We start from the raw sequence: 25,000 nt of genomic DNA, 5'->3' as shown, positions 1-25,000 counted from the left end.
ACCAGGTCTCTGAAGAGAATAACGAAGTCACAGCCGGACACAGGTGATCAGAAAGAAAGAAAGAAAGAAAGAACGAAAGAACGAGTGAACGTCTCCTCAGTGTTTTTAGAGGAGAACGTTTGCTTCTACTGGAGGAAGATTCATGTTTAACAGTGAAGATCTGACGTCACCTGGTGGACACAGACTGAAACAACATCTGACAGGAGAGAAAGAAATAACAGAAAGAAAGAAAGAGATAACAGAAAGAAAGAAAGAGATAACAGAAAGCCTAAATGAGTGACATCAAAGCTTTTTTGGTCTCTAATCAGTTTAAAATACAGATGAATCAATAAAATGTAGTAATAAATAAATAAAACCAAAACAACAACATTATATCAGAACTAAACAACAGCAGCTGTTTTCTATCTGATTTCTCTGAGACTGAAAAACTTTTCCTGTGTGTGTGGGATTGACAGATGTGGATAATCCAGATGTGAAGAGGAGCTTTACCTCCTGTCGATGGTGGTGTAACACTCTCTCAGCCAGCTGATTCCCGGCAGTTTATCCTTCTGTCCTCCAGCGCAGAGATAAACCATCACATAGTTCTCTGATACCATCAGATCCAGAGTCCCCACAACGTACCTGAGACACACACACACACACACACACATACACACACACACACACATACACACACATACACATACACACACACACACACACACACACACACATACACACACACACACACACACACACACACACACACATACACACACACACACACACACATACACACACACACACACATACACACACACACACACACACACACACACACACGTACACACACACACACATAAACACACACACACACACATACACACATACACACACATACACACACAAACACACACACACACACACACACATACACACACAAACACACACACACACACATACACACACAAACACACACACACACACACACACACACACACACACACACACACATTCTGTAAGAACGTTGTTCTTGAACATGTTTAATATTTATAACGAACTCCGTCTCCCAGGATACACGGTGACATGTTGTTGTTACCTTGGTGACAGACGGACGTTTGATAAACTGTGAACTGGTCCTTTAAGAGTCTTTTACCTGAACAGGTTGTCCATCACATACTGGTAATTCTCCAGACTGCTCTCTGGCAGGTAACAGGAAGAAAACACGATGATGTCATTCATACCGTCTCCATAGTAACCTGAGAGAAGACAGAGGAGGTAACAGGTGTTTAGGATCAGGATCGTATCGGGTGACGTCAGACAGGTGAGTCCTCCTGCGGGTGTTACCTCCGTGTGACAGAACGCGCAGGAACGGCTGCAGCACGCTCATGTTGACGCGGCTCTCCTGCGGCGGGTCACCTGTGGAGAAACAGCGCCACCTGGTTCCCCGGCTGTCCACCTGGTCCTCCTGCTCCAAAGATCCCGGTCCGCTCTGATCCACTGCCGCTGGTCCAGAACCGGACCTGGGGCCCGATGCTCTGCGGGGGCCGGACGCCACGCCGAGACGCCGCATGTCGTCTAAAAACACAAACCTGTGATGTCATCAGAGGTTTTGGGCAAATGGATAACAAGGCATCATCTATTTGACCTTTGACCTCTTACCTTCCAGGTCATAGATGGGGAAGGGCAGCGACTCGCTGTCGGAGGGCGTTTCTATGGCGTCCAGGTCGAAGTCCAGCCCTGTGTCCTCGTCGTCTTCAGGTGAGGGGGAGAGGAACGCCGAGGAGTAGTCGTCTGAGACCGTCGACTCGCTGTGACCTGAGAAACGCAGCGACATCACATGTTTGTGACTCAACAGGCCACTTCCTGTTTGTTCAGACCGGCGCCAAAAACTCACAAAATAAAATAAAAGTTCATTTATTTCACTCAGTCGCTCGTTCAGAGTCGCAGCGCCTGTATGCTAATGAGGGGGCGTGTCCGTGTGCGTGCAGGGCGGGGATTGGTGATTGAATTACCCAGAGACAGACTGAGAGCTGGAGCCAGCAGGACTTTCTTCTTCTTTGGTCGTGACCCCGACAGAGCCAGGCTGCCCGGAGGAGCTGCAGACAGGAAGTGATGTCACAGAGCGTCAGTCTAAAATCTATTTTTTTTAGTCTTGTATTTTAAGTTCATTATTTTATATTTTATACTACAAACCTGATCTTTATATTTTATTTTTATTATTTCTATATTTAAATTTCTACATATTATTCTGCCACTATTTAATTATAATATTATATTATATTATATTATATGATCACACTGTTCTGTGTAACCTTCTTCATGGACTCACAGTTACATGAATATAAACATGATAAACTGTATATGTATATCTGTAAATATCAATAGATGAGATAATAATAATAATAATAATAATAATAATATAAACTATGTTGGCAGCTGTTTGAGGGTTACTGATGGAGGAGACTCTCTACCTGGTCTCTCTCTGGTCGGTGTCGAGGATTTCTGCTCGGAGACAAACTCGTCCTCGACGGCTCCTGACGACAGGAAGACAGGAAGTCAGAGAGAAGAAGAAGAAGAAGAAGAAGAGGAGGAGGAGTTAGGAGTTACCTGGCTGGAGATCAAACACCTGCTGACCGTCACCTGCTGGGAGACACAGAGGACATGATGAAGACATGATGAAGACGTGATGAAGACGTGATGAAGACGTGATGAAGACATGATGAAGACGTGATGAAGACATGATGAAGACATGATGAAGACGTGATGAAGACATGATGAAGACATGATGAAGACAGACAGTTTAATCTGAAGAGGAGATGAAGATGAACAAGTCTTCCTCACCTGACTCGTCTCCGGCGGCGGTTTCCTTCTCGCCGTCTTCTTCTTCTTCTTCTTCTTCTTCTTCTTCATCTTCAGGACACAAAGAGACAAACATGAGCGGAGACCTGATCACCTGATCACCTGATCACCTGAGACACGTTTCTGTTACCTGCTGAGTCAGCATCTGTCGCTGTCATGGCAACGCAGCTTCCTTTGATTAGTTCATCTATTTCTTCCTCCTCCTCCTCCTCCTCCTCCTCCTCCTCCTCTGTGGAAGAACACACTCAGATGACTTTAAAGGATCCGTCTGGTGTTTTTTATTTTCTATATTGTATTTATATTAGAAATCTGAAAATCTTTAAAAACAGCAAACAAATACATAGTTTCATTTATAAGCGTATAATATAGTTTATATAGACGCTTATTTTTTAAAAGGCTCAGTTATTTCACACACAATTTTCACGCAGGATTCATTGACAAGAAAAATAAAGAAAATAACCAGAATGATCCCGTATAAAATATAAAAACTATAGAAAACAGCTGATTAAAAATACCTGTTTGATCAGCAGATGGTGTCACGACGGCAGCTGCAGTAGGATCAGTAGTAGTACTAGTAGTACTAGTAGTAGTGTCCGTAGTAGTATCAGTAGTATCAGTAGTATCAGTAGTAGTATTAGTAGTACTAGTAGTAGTGTCCGTAGTAGTATCAGTAGTATCAGTAGTATCAGTAGTACTAGTAGTAGTGTCAGTAGTAGTATCAGTAGTGTCAGTAGTAGTATCAGTAGTATCAGTAGTAGTATTAGTAGTACTAGTAGTTGTATCAGTAGTAGTACTAGTGATGTTGTCAGTATCTTTATCTTCCAGATGTGACCTGCACACACAAACACATGAAGAGTTTTAGACACAATAAACAACATTTCAGTTTATTGTTTTATGTAAATCTACTTAAAGGAACAGTTCAACATTTCAGAGAATATATTTATTTATTTATTTGTTGTCTGTCTGAGAGCGAAACTTCAATGTTTCCCGCCTGCTTCCAGACTTCATGCTAAGCTACGCTAACTAGCATAGCTAACACATAGCATAGCTAACACGTAGCATAGCTAACACGTAGCAAAGCTAACACATAGCATAGCTAACACATTCAGAGCCACAGCTGATTTATTCTGGACATCAACTACAACTATTTTTCTGAAAATTGAAAGTTTTATTTTATTTTTTTTAAAGCTTTTGACAAACTGGAGAAGAATTTCTTTTGTTTGTTTGTTTTGCAAGATGATTTAAATCTAATTTAAAGCACAAATGATCCAGAGATTCAGAGTCTGAGATGATTCCTCACAGCTGACGTCACCTTAAAGGACAAATTTACCATCAAACAGTTTACATCAAACTCTTCCAAATATCTGAATGAAAAGTGACTTTTTACGTTTTTTAAGTAAAGTTTAAAAGCTCAAATAACAAAAAGCCAGAAACAGGAAGTGGGTGAACTCTGACCTGGGAGCGTCTTCCTCTTGTTCTTCCTCTCTGGACTCCATGTTGTTCCTGCTGCTGGTGATGATGATGATGATGATGATGATAAAACATGATTAGTGTTTCATGTTTGGAAAACTTCCCGTTATTCTGACTTGGGAGCGTTTACTTATTATTCCAAGACCTTCCTGTCGCATCGTTTAAATATTTCCCCCAAAAACCATCAGAAAACTGTACATGAAACACACAGCTGTCATGTTTCTCATCTAGAACAGTTTCAATATATAAATATAATATTTCTGAACAGCAAACTCAACATGAGGAAAGAGACAAATACAAAGTTCTGTAGAAATAAACTATTATTAATATTAGTATTAAATACATATTTCACAATGAAGAAATGATAGATAAATCCAATATGGACGCCGGACGCTGCTGTGTTTCTGTTTACTACTAAACAACTAAAGCTTCACACTGATGAAGTCGCCTGTGTGTCTACAGGGAACATTTCTGTCCTGAAGAACCAAACCAGGAAAAACAAATATCATAAAGTGTGCCGACAGGGTGTCCGCATACTTCTGGCTACGCGACTTGACTTTGTCAGCCTCGTGTCAAACTAATCTTTATTTAAACAGCTCTTATCTCAAAGACACGGAGAAGGACAGAAAGGTTGAAGACAAACTGAGACTGTTTTCACACAAAGAAACAAAGTTTTTCAGAATAAAAAGAAGAGTAAAGACTCACAGCGGCTCCGCTGAACTCTGACGGGAAACTCGCTCTGCTGCAGCCAGGTGAGGTGAGACAGGTGAGACAGGTGAGACAGGTGAGACAGACGGGTGAGACGGCTTCAGGACAAACAGCCGGGATCACAGACTCACCTGGTGACATCATCACAGCGGCTTTATATGAGTTTATGAGCAGCGGACTCTGACACCTCGCCTGTGTGTGTGTGTGTGTGTGTGTGTGTGTGTGTGTGTGGGCCTGGCCCTGTTACCGTGGCAACCATGACTGTACAAGCAAAGGTGCAGGGGTGGAAACTGCAGTGTGCATGCCCATACCTGCTGACTACACACACACACACACACACACACACAGAGGCTGGATTGCACAAATCGGTATGAAGGTTTATTTTCTTGATGTGTGTGTGTGTGTGTGTGTGTTTTTGGGTGTGACGGGTTAAATCTCTGTTCTGGTCCTGCATCATAAACTGATGCGTCGAGTTTATTTCTGACTCAACAGGTTTGTTTCACATGAAGAAACAAGTCAGTCTGAGAAACAACAATGATTCCAAACCAGCGAACGTCTGCTGTTACTAAAAATATATATCAAATATATACATCCACATATTCAGCCAGCTGTAACACCTCAACACCACATAAACTGGAACAAGCTAAAAATAATGAATAAACATTATCTAACAGTAAAAACCAAATTAATTTTTTTCCTAGGATGGTGAAGTCATGACCCGCCCTACTCTGCCTCTGATTGGCTGGTACTCGTTGCCTTCGTTGGTTGGTTGGTTAGGTTCCGGCATGAGGAGTGAGATTGGTCAGGGTGAGGGTAACAATATCAGGGTTAGCCAATCAGAGGCAAAGTAGGACGGGTCATGACTTCACCATCCTAGGAAAAAAAAACTTAAACAGTGGCGATAGTTAGCTTAGCATCATGTAGCTAAAAGTAAAGTGTAAACAGGTTATTATTTAGTTTTTGTCCCTATTTGTCAACAATTATATTTTATTTTACAGCTGTTTTACTATGTTGTTTGCTATGTTATGAGTTATAAACCACTTATTAACTCTTCACAGACTGATTATAAATAAAGTGATTTAAAGTGTTTCCAAGTTTGTTTTAAATAAAGATACAAACAAAATATGATACAGATCAATTCTTTTATTTTGAAAGTGTGACGAGAAACAGACGAATCATCTATAAGGAGTCACTTTATAAACACACAGCTGGACTGATCGATCAATATGTTCACATATCAGGTTATTGATCGGTATCAAACAGCTGGACTGATCAATCAACACGTTCACATATCAGGTTATTGATCAGTATCAAACAGCTGGACTGATCGATCAACACGTTCACATATCAGATTATTGATCAGTATCAGCTGATTGATCAGTCTGGTCCTGATATCTGCTGCACATCTGAACCAGCAGAGGGCGACACGAACCCAAACACACAGCATCCCCTCAGAGTACTGTATGTGTACTTTATGTGTACTTTATCTACTTTGTACTTTGAATGTGCTTTATGTGTACTTTGTGTGTACTTTATGTGTACTTTGTGTACTTTGAGTGTACTTTATGTGTACTTTATCTACTTTGTACTTTGAGTGTGCTTTATGTGTACTTTGTGTATTTTGTGTGTACTTAATGTGTACTTTGTGTGTACTTTGTGTACTTTGTGTGTACTTTGTGTGTACTTTATGTGTACTTTGTGTACTTAATGTGTACTTTATCTACTTTGTGTACTTTGAGTGTACTTTATGTGTACTTTATCTACTTTGTACTTTGAGTGTGCTTTATGTGTACTTTGTGTATTTTGTGTGTATTTTATCTACTTTGTGTATTTTGTGTGTACTTCATGTGTACTTTGTGTGTACTTTATGTGTACTTTGTGTACTTTATGTGTACTTTGTGTACTTAATGTGTACTTTATCTACTTTGTGTACTTTGTGTGTACTTTGTGTACTTTGTGTGTACTTCATGTGTACTTTGTGTGTACTTTGTGTGTACTTTATGTGTACTTTGTGTGTACTTTATGTGTACTTTATCTACTTTGTGTACTTTGAGTGTACTTTATCTACTGTGTGTACTTCATGTGTACTTTGTGTGTACTTGTGTGTACTTTGTGTACTTTGTGTGTACTTTATCTACTTTGTGTGTATTTTGTGTGTACTTTGTGTGTACTTTGTGTACTTTGTGTGTACTTTATGTGTACTTTATGTACTTTGTGTGTACTTTATGTGTACTTTGTGTATTTTGTGTGTACTTTATCTGTACTTTGTGTATTTTGTGTGTATTTTATCTACTTTGTGTACTTTGTGTGTACTTTGTGTGTACTTTGTGTGTACTTTGTGTGTACTTCGTGTACTTAATATGTACTTTGTGTACTTTGTGTGTACTTTATCTACTTTGTGTACTTTGTGTACTTTGTGTGTACTTCATGTGTACTTGTGCGTACTTTGTGTGTACTTTATGTGTACTTTGTGTATTTTGTGTGTACTTTATCTACTTTGTGTAATTTGTGTGTACTTCATGTGTACTTGTGTGTACTTTGTGTGTACTTTATGTGTACTTCGTGTACTTTATATGTACTTTGTGTACTTTGTGTGTACTTCATGTGTACTTTGTGTGTACTTTATGTACTTTGTACTTTGAGTGTATTTTATCTACTTTGTGTGTACTTTAAGTGTACTTTGTGTACTTTATGTGTACTTTGTGTATTTTGTGTGTACTTTATCTACTTTGTGTGTACTTTGTGTGTACTTGTGTGTACTTTGTGTGTACTTTGTGTGTACTTTATGTACTTTGTGTGTACTTTATGTGTACTTTATGTACTTTGTGTGTACTTTATGTGTACTTTGTGTATTTTGTGTGTACTTTATCTGTACTTTGTGTATTTTGTATGTACTTTATCTACTTTGTGTGTACTTTGTGTACTTTATCTACTTTGTGTACTTTGAGTGTGCTTTATGTGTACTTTGTGTATTTTGTGTGTATTTTATCTACTTTGTGTACTTTGTGTGTACTTTGTGTATTTTGTGTGTACTTAATCTACTTTGTGTGTACTTTGTGTGTACTTTATGTACTTTGTGTACTTTGAGTGTATTTTATCTTCATGTGTACTTTGTGTGTACTTCGTGTACTTAATATGTACTTTGTGTACTTTGTGTGTACTTTATCTACTTTGTGTGTACTTTGTGTGTACTTTATGTACTTTGTGTACTTTGAGTGTATTTTATCTTCATGTGTACTTTGTGTGTACTTTGTGTGTACTTTGTGTGTACTTTGTGTACTTTGTGTGTACTTCATGTGTACTTGTGCGTACTTTGTGTGTACTTTATGTGTACTTTGTGTATTTTGTGTGTACTTTATCTACTTTGTGTACTTTGTGTGTACTTCATGTGTACTTTGTGTGTACTTTATCTACTTTGTGTACTTTGAGTGTACTTTGTGTATTTTGTGTGCATTTTATCTACTCTGTGTGTACTTTGTGTGCTTTATGTGTACTTTGTGTGTACTTGATGTGTACTTTGTGTACTTTGTGTGTACTTGATGTGTACTTTATGTGTACTTTGTGTGTACTTGATGTGTACTTTGTGTACTTTGTGTGTACTTTATGTGTACTTGATGTGTACTTTATGTGTACTTGATGTGTACTTTGTGTGTACTTGATGTGTACTTTGTGTGTACTTTGTGTGTACTTTATGTGTACTTTGTGTGTACTTAATATGTACTTTGTGTGTACTTTGTGTGTACTTTATGTGTACTTTATGTGTACTTTGTGTGTACTTTGTGTACTTTATGTGTACTTTGTGTGTACTTTATGTGTACTTTATGTGTACTTTGTGTGTACTTAATGTGTACTTTGTGTACTTTATGTGTACTTTATGTGTACTTTGTGTGTACTTTATGTGTACTTTGTGTGTACTTTATGTGTACTTTATGTGTACTTTGTGTGTACTTTATGTGTACTTTGTGTGTACTTTATGTGTACTTTGTGTGTACTTTGTGTACTTTATGTGTACTTTGTGTGTACTTTGTGTACTTTGTGTGTACTTTATGTGTACTTTATGTGTACTTTGTGTGTACTTTGTGTACTTTGTGTGTACTTTATGTGTACTTTATGTGTACTTTGTGTACTTTGTGTGTACTTTGAGTGTACTTTATGTACTTTGTGTACTTCATGTGTACTTTGTGTGTACTTTATGTACTTTGTGTACTTTGTGTGTACTTTATCTACTTTGTGTACTTTGAGTGTACTTCATGTGTACTTTGTGTGTACTTCATGTGTACTTTGTGTGTATTTTATGTACTTTGTGTACTTTGAGTGTACTTTATGTGTACTTTGTATTTTGTGTGCATTTTATCTACTCTGTGTACTTTGTGTGCTTTATGTGTACTTTATGTGTACTTTGTGTGTACTTGATGTGTACTTTATGTGTACTTTGTGTGTACTTAATGTGTACTTTATGTGTACTTTGTGTGTACTTTATGTGTACTTTGTGTGTACTTTGTGTACTTTAAGTTTACTTTGTGTGTACTTTGTGTGTACTTTATGTGTACTTTGTGTGTACTTTATGTGTACTTAATGTGTACTTTGTGTGTACTTTATGTGTACTTTGTGTGTACTTTATGTGTACTTTATGTGTACTTTGTGTGTACTTTGTGTGTACTTTATGTTGAGAATATAAATATAATTATGAATTATTCTTAGAAAATGTTCAGAAACTGATTAAAGTAAACAAACTGTTTTTATTATTGATTAATCAATAAATGGTTTTGTCTATAAATGGTTTTTCAGGGTCAAAGGTGACGTCGATATTCAGTTTATTCTGTTAGAGCTGATCAAACAATTTCATAATCAATCAACAGAAAATTCATCTGCAAACATTTCAATAACTGATCATTATTTAGGTCTCTGATGACATCACATGAAGTCGTCTCCTTGAGCTCTGACAGCAACTAACATTGATCCTCGTTATTGATTAATCAGCCGATTATTCTCTTAATCAGTCAATTTATCATTTTGTCTGTAAAATGTCAAAAATGGTGAAAAATTCCCATCAAAGGAAAGTTAAAGGAGACGAATCTTCACATGAGAAGCTGAAACCTGCAAATATTTACTCATAAAACGACTAAATCAATTATTCAATTATCATAGTTGCAGATTCATTATTTTTTATGTCATCTTTTGGTATTTCAGATCAATCATTTAAACTGATCAGCTTCATAGTTTTCAACCAGAACCTTCAGATTTGGATGAAACAGTTCAGAAGAATCTTAAACAGAATGAATTAAAGGACGAGTTCACAGTTTTTAAAGTGTCTTAAACCAACAGTCAGTGTGTTTCTTGCTGTAATCATTCCTCCTGTTCATACTGACCATTAGAAGATCCCTTCATAATGACCTTACAATGGAAGTGATGGAGGACAAAATCCACAGTCTGAAGCTAATATGAAGCTTCAGCGTCCAAATGAGTCAAATCAAGTAGATATCTTTCAACATTACAGTCTTTTTAGTGGCAAAGTCCCTCTTTTTGTTACTATACTTCCACCTGCAGCTCAACAGGGAAACACTGTCCGAGGAAACACAAAGAGGGAATTTGATGCTAAAAAGACTGTAAATGTGTCAGATATCCACTTGATATGACTAACTCAGACTGCTGAAGCTGAATAGAAGCTTCACACAGACTTTAAATGACTGTGTGGACACACTGTGGATTTTATCCTCCATCACTTCCATTGAAAGCACATTTGAAGGATCTTTTAATATCCAGTATGAACAGGAGGAATGATTACAGACACTTGACTGCTGGTTTAACACACTGGGAACACTGGGAACACTGGGAACTCGTTCACTGAGCAGCTGAATCTTGTGGATCAATGAAAGTATCAGCTCAGATCATCTCTTCATCTTCATCTTTCAGACGTCGTTACTGACTAAGATGATTGATGTCCAATAAGAGTCCAGTTCTGTTTTCACACATCAAATCCAAACAGAGCAGCTCGTCCAATCAGAGGGCTTCCTGTTCCTCTGAGTGGGTGTGGCTGTGAGTGTTGAGCGCCGCCCTCCACCTGAACCTCAGGTGACACTGGGAGCACTGGTACGGTTTCTCTCCGGTGTGGATCCTCATGTGCTCCTTCATCTTGTCTTTGCGTCCGAAACGTTTGCCGCAGTCGGGGCAGCGGTGCGGCTGCTCGCCGCTGTGCGTCTGCATGTGTCTCTGCAGGTGATTGGCCGACACCACGCCCAGGCCGCAGAGCGTGCAGGTGTAGCGTTTACTGTCTCCGGTGTGAGTCCGCAGGTGCAGCCGCAGGCGGCTGCGCTCTCTGTAGCTGCGGCCGCAGTCCCTGCAGCTGAACGGCCGCTCCCCGCTGTGCGCCCTCATGTGGCTGCTCAGGTACTCCTTCCTGCGGTAGCACTTCCCGCACTCGACGCACTGGTGCCGCCGCTCACCCGTGTGGGTCAGCAGGTGGCGCTTCAGGTGGCTCTTGGCGAAGAAGCGCAGGCTGCAGAGGTGACAGTTAAAGGGCCTCTCGCCGCTGTGCGTCCTCATGTGCTCCACCAGCGCCTGCCTCTGCAGGAAACACTTCCCGCACTCGTGGCAGCAGAAGCGCCGCTCGCCGCCATGCGTCCTGCGGTGCGCCGACAGCAGCGCTTTACTCTTGAAGCGTTTGTCGCAGTCGGGACACTCGAACGGTTTCTCGCCTGTGTGGTTCCTCTGGTGGATCCTCAGACGACACGGCCGGTCGAAGCTTTTCAAACACACCTCGCACTCATAAACCTTCTTCACTCTGCCGCCCGCCAGAGCTCTCAGCTCGCCACCTGGGCTTCCTCCTGTCACCCCACTGCTCCTAACCGCTCTGTCCAGACAAGGACTGAAGGCTGGATCCTGCTGAGAGTCTTCATCACCGTCCTCCTCATCCTCTACTTTAACCTCCTCCACCTCGAAGACTGGCCGCTCAGAGGCGTCGCCCCCAGGGGATTCTGGGTAACTGGTCATCTGCACCTCTGAGAGGAAAAAACAGAAAAATATCAGAATCCATTTCAACTATAACATGTTCAGTGGTGACATTGTTTTGCAAATTTTGAGAAAAAAATCAAGAAAAATCAAACATTTTTGGCCAAAATAATCACAAAAAACTCCCGAATATCTGGAAGGACTGAATATACAACAACATATAAAGAACTGGCAGAAGAAGAAGAAGCCACGCAGCTGATCTGTGGTCATGAATACATCCATGATGGTTAATCCAAGCAGGAAGTGCTTTACACCTGCAGTCTCTCTAACGGCCAGCAGGGGGCGACCGTATGGAAGTCTATGAGAAAATGAGTCTACTGCTCACTGGATTTATGTTTCCTGATGAGTTTATGATCTCAATCGCTAGTTTCAAGTCTTCGTCAATACATCATGATGTTCATTTTGTAAATTATGGTTCCATTTAGAGTAAAATAGACGATAAAGCAGCGTCTGCTTTAGGGCGTAGCTACCTTGTGATTGACAAGTCGCTACCATGGCGACAACGTTGACTATATAATGTAACCATGGCGTAACCCCAGATTCACAGACTATACGTGTAGCCGTCGCTATTTCAGTGTGTTTTCAAGTCATGAAAGTTAATTGTAACATTTTTGGTCCTAAAAAAGACCCTCTATGTTCAGTAAATGTAAATGTTCAGTTTTTCCGATAAATACATTTTGTTTTAATGGTTTTAAGCCTGTTTTTCGGTAGCTAAAATTAGCATTAGCATTATCACAGTTAACCATAGACTGCAAATGCACCGTGCTAACTCTTATTCAACGAACTCTTATTCTTCTTTAAACGCAGTACGAGCTGTTACAGTTTTAATTTCTTTTTTTGTTTTTGAGTATTGGATTGAATAAATGTTCAGTTTGAACTCTTTGCTAAAGGTAGTAAAGCAGCGTTTCTCACCTGAACATTTACATTTATAGATATGGAATAAAAGATTTATCATGTACACAAAAATGTTCAGTTTTTCCAATAAATACGTTTTGTTTTAATGGTTTTAAGCCTGTTTTTCAGTAGCGAAAATTAGCATTAGCTTTATCACAGTTAACCATAGATGGCAAATGCACCGTGCTAACCAAGCTAGCAGCTAGCGCTACGGTCAGCTCCACCTCACATCCAAATATGGTCACTTCTGGCTCCAAAAATCAAAGATGGCGACAATCAAATCCAAGCTGGCGATGGACAAATCGCCAAACTCGAGGCTTCAAAATGGCAGTCCTCAAACCAGCGGGAGGCGTCACGGTGACTACATCCATATTTATTTACAGTCTAAGGGTTACTCTAGATTTGCAAAACTCTCGCGAGATTTGCACGTGTTGTTTCTTCATTGTGCACTTTGTACAATCTAATGATGTTTTATGACGTGATATGCCTGAAATATTGTTATTAGTGGTTCATGTAAAACTACAGCTCCCATGATGCTTTGTGTTGGGAGGCTCATGGGAGTTGTGGTTATTTCCTGCTGACAGAGAGTAATATCTGTTTTATTTACTAATAAAATAATGATGTTTTCACATTTTGCTGTCCTGAACAGAAGTTTAGAACAGATGATCTCAGATTATGGAGAGAAAACTTGAGAAAAACTTTCTGGATGTCTGCGGGCCGATGCTAGCTATCGTTAGCATGTCTGATGTCTCCGGTGCTTCCGGTCCGGTGTGTCGGGACTGACCTGCTCTGAGCAGCTTGACTTCGGGCTTCAGCACGGCATCGAGCAGCCTCCTCTGGCGGCAGATCTCCCGCTCTGACCGCTCCACTCTGTCTTCGTACTCCGCCACGGTTTCCTCCAACAGACCGACGATCTCCTCCGCAGCCGCCGTTAGCCGCTCGGTGAGCAGCGCTCTCAGCGGGATTTCTGCCGTTTCTTCTCCTTTTTCCACCTGCAGCAGAAAGTCTTCAGCGGCAGCGCTGATCCGCTCATGTACCGACACCCGCAGCAGCTGCACGGCGCACATTTTCTCCTTTTCTGCGCACTTTCAGCCTTCCAGCGGACAGATAACCGGGAGGCGGTGAACAACAGTAAACGTTCCGCGTCGACGAATGTTCGCTTCCTGCAGAGCGAAGCGGAGGAAGCGAACTATAAATGTATAGTTCACCTGAACATTTACATTTATAGATATGGAATAAAAGATTTATCATGTACACAACCATGTTTTTTCTGTGTATTATTTTCCAGGAGACCAAACAACACATTCCTCCAAAGTAAAATAAAACTTCCATCAATATTTTCAGTCATGAAAACACATTTAGGCAGGTTTTAATGATGAAAAATAATTTTAGTAGGTTTGGCAGGTTTTTGCCAGAAAATCTTCATAGATGTAAAATACCAAAATAAAAGCACAACAGTTTCTGGACATTGATAACAGAAACTAACATTCACATCGATGTCTCTCTTAAATCTTTATTAACAGCTTTTATCCATATATAATTTATGAATAAGTGTAAAATAAATGTCCTTAACCTTATCAGTGATTAAGTATTGATTAGGTAGAAGCCTTCTTCTATACCATCATCCACAGATTGATTCCAGTATGAAATCACATAATGTAATAATATCTCTCCTATTGATCTGTTGTTAGTGTATGTTGGAGATAATTGTTGGACTCCAGATCTTATATTCTGACAGAAACTCTTCATGAGTAAAGACCAACGTGATATCACTGTGAAACCAATAATCATAAAGAGAGATGTGTGTTTATAACATATAAAATAGTTATGAGGTGAAAAAATAGATATTTCTAACAGAGATTTTATTAATATCACAGTTAAAAACAAGAAAAAAGTTGAATCCACCCAGTTTAGATCATATTTGGAGATGTTTAATATTCCAGATGGACAGAAGGTTTCAGTCAATTATCTTAAATGTGTTATTTAATGTATAGAAATCATAAACTGAAGCCCATCATTTATATTAGAATTCATCCTCACGTGATGTTTCCTGTTTTAACACATGAAACTGATTAAACTGATCAAACTGATCAAACTGATCAAACTGATCTCTTTTAATAGTTTCCTGTTGCAGATCCCTTGAGAGTCATTGGTTTAATTTTCTTTGTATAACATAGTTTTTTGTATAACAGGATTAAAATTGAAGGAAATTCTCCTCCGTTGATTCTTTGTAATTATTATTCCTAAATATAACACTTCCCTCTTTATTGGAATATTATAAAAGGCAGATTTACTCCTTAAAGGCCGTAAATTCACACTAATTTATATTATATATTATATTTATAAGTACAGAGCAGAAGAAAACTCCCTGATGACTTCAATAGTGACAGAAATCTGAGAGTCATTTTGTAAGAATAGTGAGGTGTCATCTGCCAGCTGGGTTATGATTTATTATCTATTAATAAGAGCAAAACCTTTCACAGCTCTAGATTTAATAACAGGAAGTAATGACTAACAGCAGTGATCATTTATTTATTAATTATTTATTACTGGACAGAGAAAGATTTACAACATTCTAACCAGGAAGTCAATGTTGGTACTTAATGTATCCTGATTATATGTCATATATATCAAAATCACATATTTAAATGGGTTTTATGGATCAGCTGGATTTCAGATAAGTTTCTATCTGCTGAAGCTTCACACAAAAAGTAACCAGACGAGTCTGACTGTGTGTCAACGTCTGAACTACTGAAGAGTTATGACTGATAATATCTGAGAACAGACATGTTTTAAATATAGACATGAAAACATTTGGTTGTCATGGACAGATATGAACTGATAATACAGTTCATAAAGTTTTACCAACAATAACATTCAAGACAATTAGGAAAAACATTCACATCCTTCACTGCAGTAAAAGTACCAATACAGACATGTTCAAATACTCCATTACAAGTAAAAGTCCTGTGTGAAGAATCCTCCTACAGTAAAAGTACATAAGTATTATGAGCTTGATGTAGTTAAAGTATTGCAGTAAAAGTACATAAGTATTATGAGCTTGATGTAGTTAAAGTATTGCAGTAAAAGTACATAAGTATTATGAGCTTGATGTAGTTAAAGTATTGCAGTAAAAGTACATAAGTATTATGAGCTTGATGTAGTTAAAGTATTGCAGTAAAAGTACATAAGTATTATGAGCTTGATGTAGTTAAAGTATTGCAGTAAAAGTACATAAGTATTATGAGCTTGATGTAGTTAAAGTATTGCAGTAAAAGTACATAAGTATTATGAGCTTGATGTAGTTAAAGTATTGCAGTAAAAGTAGTGGTTTGGTCCCTCTGACTGATATATTATTATATATGACATCATTAGATTATTAATAGTGAAGCATCAGTGTTAGAGCAGCATGTTACTGTTGTAGCTGCTGGAGGTGGAGCTAGTTTACACTACTTTATATACAGTTAGCTAGTTTAGTCCAGTGGTTCCCAACCTAGGGGTCGGGCCCCTCCAAAGGGTCAGCAGATAAATCTGAGGGGTGGTGAGATGATTAATGGGAGAGGAAAGAAGAAAAAACAAAGTTCTGATACACAAATCTGTTTTCAGTTTTTGGACTTTTTCTCTAATCTTTGATTTTTGCTGAAATATTGGATCATTTGAACATTTATTGAAATGAAAGCATGTGAGAAGTTTAGAGGGAAAAATCACTATTTGGTGGAGCTGTTAACAACTCATAGACATGTGAAATGTGACCCCGACTACACACTGCTTTTTGTAAGACGTCAAAAGCCAAAAAGGTTGGAAACCACTGGTTTCATCTTTAACAATGTGTTGTATTTTAAAAGCTTGTTATATTATCCATTGTGTCAAATCTTCATCTGAAAAGTAACTAAAGCTGTCAAATAAATGTAGTGGAGTAGAAAGTACAATATTTCCCTCTGAAATGTAGAAAGTAGCATCACATGGAAATACTCAAGTAAAGTACAAGTACTCAAAAATGTACTTAAGTATAGTACTTAAGTAAATATACGTAGTTACTTTCCACCAGTATGATAAAAATAGAACCAGCTGTAAATCATGTGGCCTTTTTTCCTCATAAGACAAAATCAAAATTTATTTTATTGACAACAAAACCTCAGTTTGTGTAAGTCTGTGTATTATCTGGTGTATTTTAAATGATCTGTTCCTCCTTTAAACTGTTTCATCTCACAGAACATCGATGCGGTGTTTTAACACACCCTGTGTCCCGGGTGAGCGGGGCCTACCGCAAACTGCGTCCATCTCGGTTCATCTCATACCCAACCACATTCTAAACATCAGAAAATTACAGTTACTGTAATAAACTGATTTAACCTGAGAGCTGGTTTCGTATCGATAAGCTTCTGAGAGCACCGCCCATCTAAGTCACCGTGTAACTCAAATCTAACACACCGGACTGTGTCGAAGATACAGAGTGAAAAGGTAAAAGTCTCGACCAACTCATTAACACTACATTTATGACCTGATTTAGCTTTTTGATGTTCTGCGACATACAGTATGTTAATGTTATGAACCAAAGAGGCGGGATTAGTGGGTAAAAACAGCAAATAAACACTCGAGTGTAACTTTAAAGTGAAGTAAAGGTGCCGCACCTGACACAACCGTCCTCTGTGTGCATGTTGTCCTGATTATTAACGTCTGCTCGAATAAACTGCAGCTTTCATTACGATGTTTTTAACAGTTATGTTCCATATTTATATTTAACCCACGAAACAAACAAAAACCTTGTTGACATTAAGACCAAAGGGGCTACAGAGTCAAACTACGGATCGACTAAGCGTTATAAAAAGTTGATATTTATTTTAAATGTTTGCTGCTTTGATATCACTTCTTCGCCGAAAGTATCAGCATCTCCCACCGTGGCCGGATGGTGAAGAATAAAGCTCCAGGCTGAGTGATATTCTGTTGGTTATTAAATTAATGCTAAATTTAAGTATTTTCAAATGCAGTCTGACGTCGTCGTCACTGAACAGCGCGAGGCTCGGCTAGCTGTATGCTAGCTAACTTTCTGCCGTTCTGCCAAGCAGAATAGGGACAAAACTCGCAGTGACGACCGTGTCAACTGTAGTTTACTGTGTCATCTGTTGTTATTATATGTATTTAATGCACCGTAAGTGTACAAAGAGGCTTTGTTTTATCATTGATGTTTTATTTCTTTAAAAAAATGTCTAAGCTAGGAGGCTAACGGCTAAAGCAGGCGTTTAAAGTTGACCGGATGTGACGTAAGCTATGTGGTGTTTTGCTGTGGGCGTGGCCTGTGTGTGCGCCTGATGTAAACAGCTAGCATGTCCGCTGACGAGCCAGAGTCCGCGCAGATAACTCACCCGGAGCCGGTGTACGTGTCGGTAAGCAGCATTTCATCTAACCGATTGTTTGTGATATGAAGGCGGAGATCAGCGCCGTATCCCGGGCAGCAGCTCCGCAGCGGTTCCTCTCTGTGTGGAACAACAGCTAAGTTGGCTAAGTTAGCTAGCAGAGCTAGCGTCAGTTGTACAGAAAGCTGCTTACAGCTGAGGTGGAAAGTAACTAAGTACATTTACTCAAGTACTGCATTTAAGTATAATTTTGAGGTATTTGTACGTTACTTGAGTATTTCCATGTGATGCTACTTTCTACATTTCAGAGGGAAATATTGTACTTTCTACTCCACTACATTTATTTGACAGCTTTAGTTACTTTTCAGATGAAGATTTGACACAATGGATAATATAACAAGCTTTTAAAATACAACACATTGTTAAAGATGAAACCAGTGGTTTCCAACCTTTTTGTCTTTTGACGTCTTACAAAAAGCAGTGTGTAGTCGGGGTCACATTTCACATGTCTATGAGTTGTTAACAGCTCCACCAAATAGTGATTTTTCCCTCTAAACTTCTCACATGCTTTCATTTCAATAAATGTTCAAATGATCCAATATTTCAGCAAAAATCAAAGATTAGAGAAAAAGTCCAAAAACTGAAAACAGATTTGTGTATCAGAACTTTGTTTTTTCTTCTTTCCTCTCCCATTAATCATCTCACCACCCCTCAGATTTATCTGCTGACCCTTTGGAGGGGCCCGACCCCTAGGTTGGGAACCACTGGACTAAACTAGCTAACTGTATATAAAGTAGTGTAAACTAGCTCCACCTCCAGCAGCTACAACAGTAACATGCTGCTCTAACACTGATGCTTCACTATTAATAATCTAATGATGTCATATATAATAATATATCAGTCAGAGGGACCAAACCACTACTTTTACTGCAATACTTTAACTACATCAAGCTCATAATACTTATGTACTTTTACTGCAATACTTTAACTACATCAAGCTCATAATACTTATGTACTTTTACTGCAATACTTTAACTACATCAAGCTCATAATACTTATGTACTTTTACTGCAATATTTTAACTACATCAAGCTCATAATACTTATGTACTTTTACTGTAGGAGGATTTTTCACACGGGACTTTTACTTGTAATGGAGTATTTGAACATGTCTGTATTGGTACTTTTACTGCAGTGAAGGATGTGAGTAGGTGGGTGTAGATGTGAGTAGATGTGAGTAGATGGGTGTAGATGGGAAATGCTGTCAGCAGTGAGTACAGTCAAAGTCACACTGTCGAGTTTTCACCGTGAACCATCTTTGAACAGAGTGTCGCTGTGTGTTTGTGAGCAGACTGAGGAGTATTATGGGAACTTGAGCCTTTGTTTGTGTAGCTGATGACTGTCCCGAGTGACTGTTTACCAGCACACACTGCTCCTCCTCAGCCTCACAGTCTAACACACTGACATTTGCACGTTCGCTGCTCCTTGTATTCTTATGTGAACAGCTAAAGATAAACGTGTATCCAGTCAGGTGGGACAAGGTCACCTGACAGCAGGAGCACCTGATGTACACGATACTGAAGCTTACACTTACAACAGAGCGATAGCTGAACTTCACCTTCTGTTTACAGCGTAAATAAGACTCATAATATTAGAGATAATATCAGGATCTCCAGTTCAAATGCTAAAGTCAAAGTTTATCTGAAGCTTCAGCGTCCAAATGAGTCAAATCAAGTAGATATCTTTCAACGTTACAGTCTTTTTAGTGCCAAAGTTCCTCTTTTTGTTACTATACTTCCACCTGCAGCTCAACAGGGAAACACTGTCCGATTGAAGCACATTTGAAGGATCTTTAATATCCAGTATGAACAGGAGGAATGATTACAGACACCTGACTGCTGGTTTAACACACTGGGAACACTGGGAACACTGGGAACCTGTGCTTTAATACAACAAATACAGAGAAACCAGAGCGAGTGTAGATGAGTCTTTTCATGGCTTTTAAGAACTTAAAGTTCGATACATTTTTGAGGAATGTGTTGATTGTTCAGGACGTGTTTATTCTAGTTTAGTACAAAGACTGGAAGCAGGAGGAAACAGCTGATCCTTTCCAACAGCTGCAGCTGATTAACATGTCGGCTCCTCCCTGCAGTCAGCGACGACTCAGCGCGTTTAACATCCTTTAACATCTCTGGATGTGTTATGTATGAAATGTTGCAGAGCAGAACTGATTAATTTTTATTTGATGCTTTAATTTCACAACCTGAAACAGACTTCCTGTGTGTTTATTTCATCCGTCTGTTATCTGTTATTTTGTACAGGAGGAGTCAGAAGAACCAGTTCAAGACACTGAAGACACCAAAACTATCAAATAACACGACAAACATAAATATGTTTCATATTTTAGATCCTCGACGCTGTTTGATGACAGATGAAGTCAGCTGGTGTTGAGATGTGGAAACATTGATGAAACGTGATCAGTATCAGCTGACGTCATCGTTAGTCATCAGATGAATCTGAACAGCTGATGGGAGTAAATGTGATAATTGATCAGGAAACAGTTCAGTCTGGTCCTGATGGTTCCTCCTCTGTGTGTCCTCAGGTCTGACGGGACGTCTGTGGCCGACGTAGCCGACCAATCACAGCGGAGAGCCGAGCCGAAGCTTCACCTGCCGACCACTTCCTGTCAGCGGCCGCGGAGAGGACGGCCGTCGTTTTTTCATTTATATTGAACTCATGACGAGGGACTGGAGACTGTGTGTCATGTTCACTGGCAGATAGGTGCGTTTGTTTTTGGGACCCTCAGCAGGCGACAGATAAGACAGACGGGAGGTCATCGGGGTTCCTGTCGGCCATGTTCCTCCACGCCGCCATCTTTAATCAATGTCCTGAAATCTGAGACTGAAGTAAAGCGACCGAGGCTGCGTTTGATGAGGGGCTCCGCTGCCTGCTTGATTTTTTTCTACACGTGTTGTTTGTGTAAATAAAGTTTTCTCTTTTTGAAGCCGCCGCCAGTCGATCAGCTGATCATGGCCGAGTCCAGCTCGGAGCCGACGGCAGCGGATCTGCTGATCCGACGCAACGAAGAGCCGCCGTCTCTCCCCGCGGAGAGCATCTCCAAAGAACTCATGGTAACCATGACGACGGAGGGGTCAGAGGTGAGAACCGAAGTCCTGAGCAGCAACGGCACCGCCGACAGTCCTCTGCCCGCCATCGTCCTGAAGGAAGAGGCTCCGCCCACGCCGCCAGAGTCGTCACCCCCGTCATCCGAAAACGGAACTATGATGGCAGCCACCACAGAAGAAGAGTCTCTATCCACTCTGCTCAGACACATCAAGTTTGAAGGAGGCGTGGAGCGAGGAGGAGAGCCAGGTGAGAGGTCACAGCAGGTCACATGTTTACCGCCACAAAGACTTAAAGAGGACGTTTCCTGTTATTTATTTCCTGTTGTGATGTCGTATGTAGAGATGCTGCCTGCAAGTCAGAACTCAGGGCTTCAAACTGCTCTGACCTTGTTTTTTTCTACCTTGCTGAAGAGCTGCCATCTGTTGTGTAGCCTTGGTTGCTAAGGTGGTTGCTAAGGTGGTTGCTAAGGTGTTTCCATGTGTTGTTCAGCTCCAACATGTACGGATGGATGTGAGAAGTTGACATTTGGAGTAAAGAAGGAGAAGAAGAAGTGAAATCCTGCTACTATAGTTTGTTTACGTAGCCTCCGGAGCCGGAGGAAGCTTCCTGAAGCTGACCAATCAGAACAGAGTGGTCTCGTCAGGAGGCGGGCCTTAAAGAGACAGGAGCTAAAACGGCCTGTTTCAGACAGAGGCTGAACTGAGGGGCTGCATAAAGGACCAGTAGAAGATCAATAAGGAGTTTTTATTCCAGTAGAGCCCCAGAATATAAATATAGAGGCTGGACATGAGCTGAATATTTGTCCTTTAACAGCCTGTAAGTGAACCTGTAGGCGTTGTCCTGGGTTCTACTTTTGTTTCTACTGTCTAAACCTCAGGAGGCGGGACTAAATCAAGTCCCAGGTAGCTTGTGATTGGTCAAGCAGATGCGTCGTCTCATCTCGACCATAAACACAACAACCAGCTTCTCACTTGTGTTTTCACATCAGTCAGGACTTTATACATCTATATTATATTATAATGATGTACATCCTTCAGGACAGAACCGACATTACAGCTCATTATAAACCATTGATGAACTGTTTATATGCTGATTATTAATGATAAATATGGAAACACCACAACATGTATATGACTCACTTTTAATTCACTTTATTTAACAGTAGATCTGTAATTCTGTCGTCTCAGGCCAGAAGGAATAAGATGATAATATTCATGTTATAAACATGAAGCTCAGACTAATAACCTCTGCACCCTGACGGTGAGTAAAGTCACTGCGTTTCTGATCTGACGTTCGTCTGTTTTCAGTCGTCGGAGGTTTTTCAGTAAAGTTGAGCTGCAGCTGCTTCACATTCAGGAAGTGGAAACTCTGCAGCTTTGTGTGAGCAGAGAAACAAACAGCCAGTCAGGAGCCGCCTTCAATCAGCCATTGTTGTTGTTGTTGGATGTGGTTGGATGTGATTGGCTGCCGGCCAGCGAGGACAAAGTTTGAGAACAGCAGAAACTAAAACGTCTGATTTTGAACTAAAGAGCTTTATAAGTATGTTTAACAGCGCTGGTTACGGACTCGTCTGGTTCTCCTGGTGTTTGGTGTGAATTCTGTGGTCTCTTGTGTGTCTCTTGCAGGTCTGGATGTGGACCTGGAGGAAAGCTCCTCCGTGGCGACGGCGGGCGGCTCGGACGACCAGCGCGAGTCCACCGACTCGGCGTCCTTCTCCATCCCCAGCCTGGAGCTGTCAGACGGGGTCACGGCCACAGGAAACTCCCTGGACGTGGAGGACGGCCTGTCCTCGTCCTACTCGGCTCTGGGTGTGGAGGGCTGCTCTCCGTCCACCGAGGTCCCCAGTCTGAAGGAGGACGAGGCGCTGGAAGCTGCTGGTGAGACTCCACTGATGCTTCACAGTCTGTCAGACCTGAAACTATAATCAGCAACTATTCTGATAATCAATTAATTGTCATTTTTCAAGCAAAAATAGTGAAAAATGCAACTTCTTCTCAGGTTCCAGCTGCTCAGACAGAAAGATGTTTCTTCTTTTAGTTGTATCTGATAATAAACTGAAGGTCCTGGTGCTCTGTGAAGCTGTGATCAGCTATTTGTTCCCTATTTCCTGACATTTCTTTAAACAAATGATTAACTGATTAATTGAAAACATCTGCAGGTGAATCAATAATGAAAATAATCTTTAGTTGTCGTACATCCAGCAGCAACACACGCGGCTGAAGATGAACGTTGACGTTGCTGCTGGAACAACTTTGGTTGTGTCGACGTAGCTCGGTGCTCCGGTCGGATCCACATGGAGAGCCGAGGCTAACGTTAGCTGGGAGGCTAGCAGAGGCTAGCTGGTTGTGCTTCCCTCCGGTCATGCTGCGGCTAACGCTCTGCTAGCCTCCCAGCTAACGTTAGCCTCGGTTTGTTATTCAGGTTAAAGTGGGAAGAAGCAGCTGAGTGAAGTGCAGCCTGCGGAGGAAACACCGGGACCGTCAGGGTGAAACAGTCCATCGAGGAGCTGCTACGTTCAGCTGCACAGATAGGAAACACTTCGGCTGACAGGATGTATCACTCTGTTGGGAAAAAAAACTTCTTCTTTTTGGTTTATAACGGTGGTTGTCAACCAGCGTATTAGGTGCATTACCACCACCTTCTGGTCCGGAGTGTGGACCAGAGATTAAATCCTACACATTAATCCTGTCTGTCTAATAAACTCAATGAAAACTCTACTGCTGCTCCCACTTGGCAGGTTCAGGTTTTAATGCTGAGCTCCTGAACTCCAGTCTTCCTCAGTTTGTCCTTCATATATTGTCTTTCTTGATCATATTTAGTACAATCTATGCTGCATGTATAATAGTCTCCTCAGCCAGCTGGTAATAATATGTGCATATATCAGCATCGGCCACAGTGAGTTGGAAATATCGACATATCGGATATCGGCAAAAAATCCAACATCGTGCATCCCTAGTGTATATTATGGGATTAGGATGGATATGTACAATAGAATATATAATATATAGAGATTAGTGGTGGTACTGGTACCAGTTCCTTTTTAAACATAAACAATCCTGTTTCGGATCCCTTACATTAGTTTTTTTTTTTTTTGGGACCAAAATACAAACTAATTAGGACATTTTCTCTCTGGTGGATAAAATCTGTTTCAGACGGTTTCTAAATGACCTCAAACCCAGTTAAACATCTTCTGAGACACGTTAAGATGATTCAGCTCATCACGGATCATCAGTGTGTTCATGCGTGTTCAGGCGGATCCGTGTTAGCGTCTCCAGGAAGTTTGATCTGACAGGAGAAAACAGCAGCAGCAAAATAAAATGCTGACATGTTAACAACCGCAGTGTGTTTCAGAGCGCCAACACACACACACACACACACACACACACACACACACACACACACACACACACACACACACACACTCAGCAGTGATGTCATCGGTCAGAGCAGCTGGAACACAGACGAGTGTTTGTTGATGAATCACAGCAGTGAGAGAAGATGACAGGAAGCAAAGAGACAAACAGCTGATCAGAGATTCTCAACATGTCAAACTCAGCAGAAACAGAAAGACGACTTTACCTTTTAAATATCGTTAATGAT

The 25,000-nt window shown here is 40.3% G+C and overlaps 3 protein-coding genes across 5 annotated transcripts in view; 1 reads left to right on the top strand and 2 right to left on the bottom strand.

The window, feature by feature from the left end:
* The window catches only part of LOC137198915 (BCL2/adenovirus E1B 19 kDa protein-interacting protein 2-like), a 7,506-nt gene extending 1,535 nt beyond the window's left edge, over window positions 1-5,971 (bottom strand). The window contains exons 1-12 of the mRNA XM_067612931.1: window positions 5,017-5,971; window positions 4,297-4,347; window positions 3,357-3,673; window positions 2,972-3,070; window positions 2,824-2,892; window positions 2,590-2,625; window positions 2,454-2,516; window positions 1,995-2,078; window positions 1,642-1,797; window positions 1,327-1,557; window positions 1,136-1,238; window positions 490-621 (exon numbers count right to left, since the gene is read on the bottom strand). Coding sequence (XP_067469032.1) covers window positions 490-621; window positions 1,136-1,238; window positions 1,327-1,557; window positions 1,642-1,797; window positions 1,995-2,078; window positions 2,454-2,516; window positions 2,590-2,625; window positions 2,824-2,892; window positions 2,972-3,070; window positions 3,357-3,673; window positions 4,297-4,337 — 1,331 coding nt within the window. The 5' untranslated portion in view covers window positions 4,338-4,347; window positions 5,017-5,971. The remainder of the gene's footprint in view (window positions 1-489; window positions 622-1,135; window positions 1,239-1,326; window positions 1,558-1,641; window positions 1,798-1,994; window positions 2,079-2,453; window positions 2,517-2,589; window positions 2,626-2,823; window positions 2,893-2,971; window positions 3,071-3,356; window positions 3,674-4,296; window positions 4,348-5,016) is intronic.
* A 3,767-nt stretch (window positions 5,972-9,738) lies between these two features.
* LOC137198927 (gastrula zinc finger protein XlCGF57.1-like) lies at window positions 9,739-14,088 on the bottom strand. Its single transcript, XM_067612945.1, has 2 exons — window positions 13,706-14,088; window positions 9,739-12,017 (listed from the first exon to the last, which is right to left on the bottom strand). Exons 1-2 carry the CDS (start codon window positions 13,986-13,988, stop codon window positions 11,020-11,022), a joined length of 1,281 nt encoding a protein of 426 aa, XP_067469046.1. The 5' UTR covers window positions 13,989-14,088; the 3' UTR covers window positions 9,739-11,019.
* A 3,217-nt stretch (window positions 14,089-17,305) lies between these two features.
* mindy1 (MINDY lysine 48 deubiquitinase 1) overlaps window positions 17,306-25,000 on the top strand; it is a 21,709-nt gene continuing 14,014 nt past the window's right edge. The window contains exons 1-4 of one of the 3 annotated variants that reach the window (XM_067612911.1): window positions 17,961-18,305; window positions 20,877-21,055; window positions 21,280-21,646; window positions 23,026-23,277. In XM_067612911.1, the coding sequence (XP_067469012.1) occupies window positions 21,304-21,646; window positions 23,026-23,277 (595 nt within the window). In that variant the 5' untranslated portion in view covers window positions 17,961-18,305; window positions 20,877-21,055; window positions 21,280-21,303. Of the gene's footprint in view, window positions 17,383-17,960; window positions 18,306-20,876; window positions 21,647-23,025; window positions 23,278-25,000 lie in introns of those variants that run through there. The other 2 variants (XM_067612910.1, XM_067612909.1) reach the window with 2 other exon arrangements.

Source organism: Thunnus thynnus, chromosome 15 (assembly GCF_963924715.1).
Source record: "Thunnus thynnus chromosome 15, fThuThy2.1, whole genome shotgun sequence".
Lineage (NCBI taxonomy): Eukaryota > Metazoa > Chordata > Actinopteri > Scombriformes > Scombridae > Thunnus > Thunnus thynnus.
Note: the sequence above shows the minus strand (reverse complement) of the source record. Positions and strands in the feature narration are given on the sequence as shown.

What these genes read in the sequence shown, in the direction of transcription:
- LOC137198927 (XM_067612945.1), bottom strand. Translation starts at nt 13,988, where the DNA reads ATGTGCGCCGTGCAGCTGCTGCGGGTGTCGGTACATGAGCGGATCAGC. An exon ending in AGTCAAGCTGCTCAGAGCAG is followed by an intron (nt 12,018 to 13,705) that starts GTCAGTCCCGAC and finishes TTTTCCTCTCAG; the next exon opens with AGGTGCAGATGACCAGTTAC.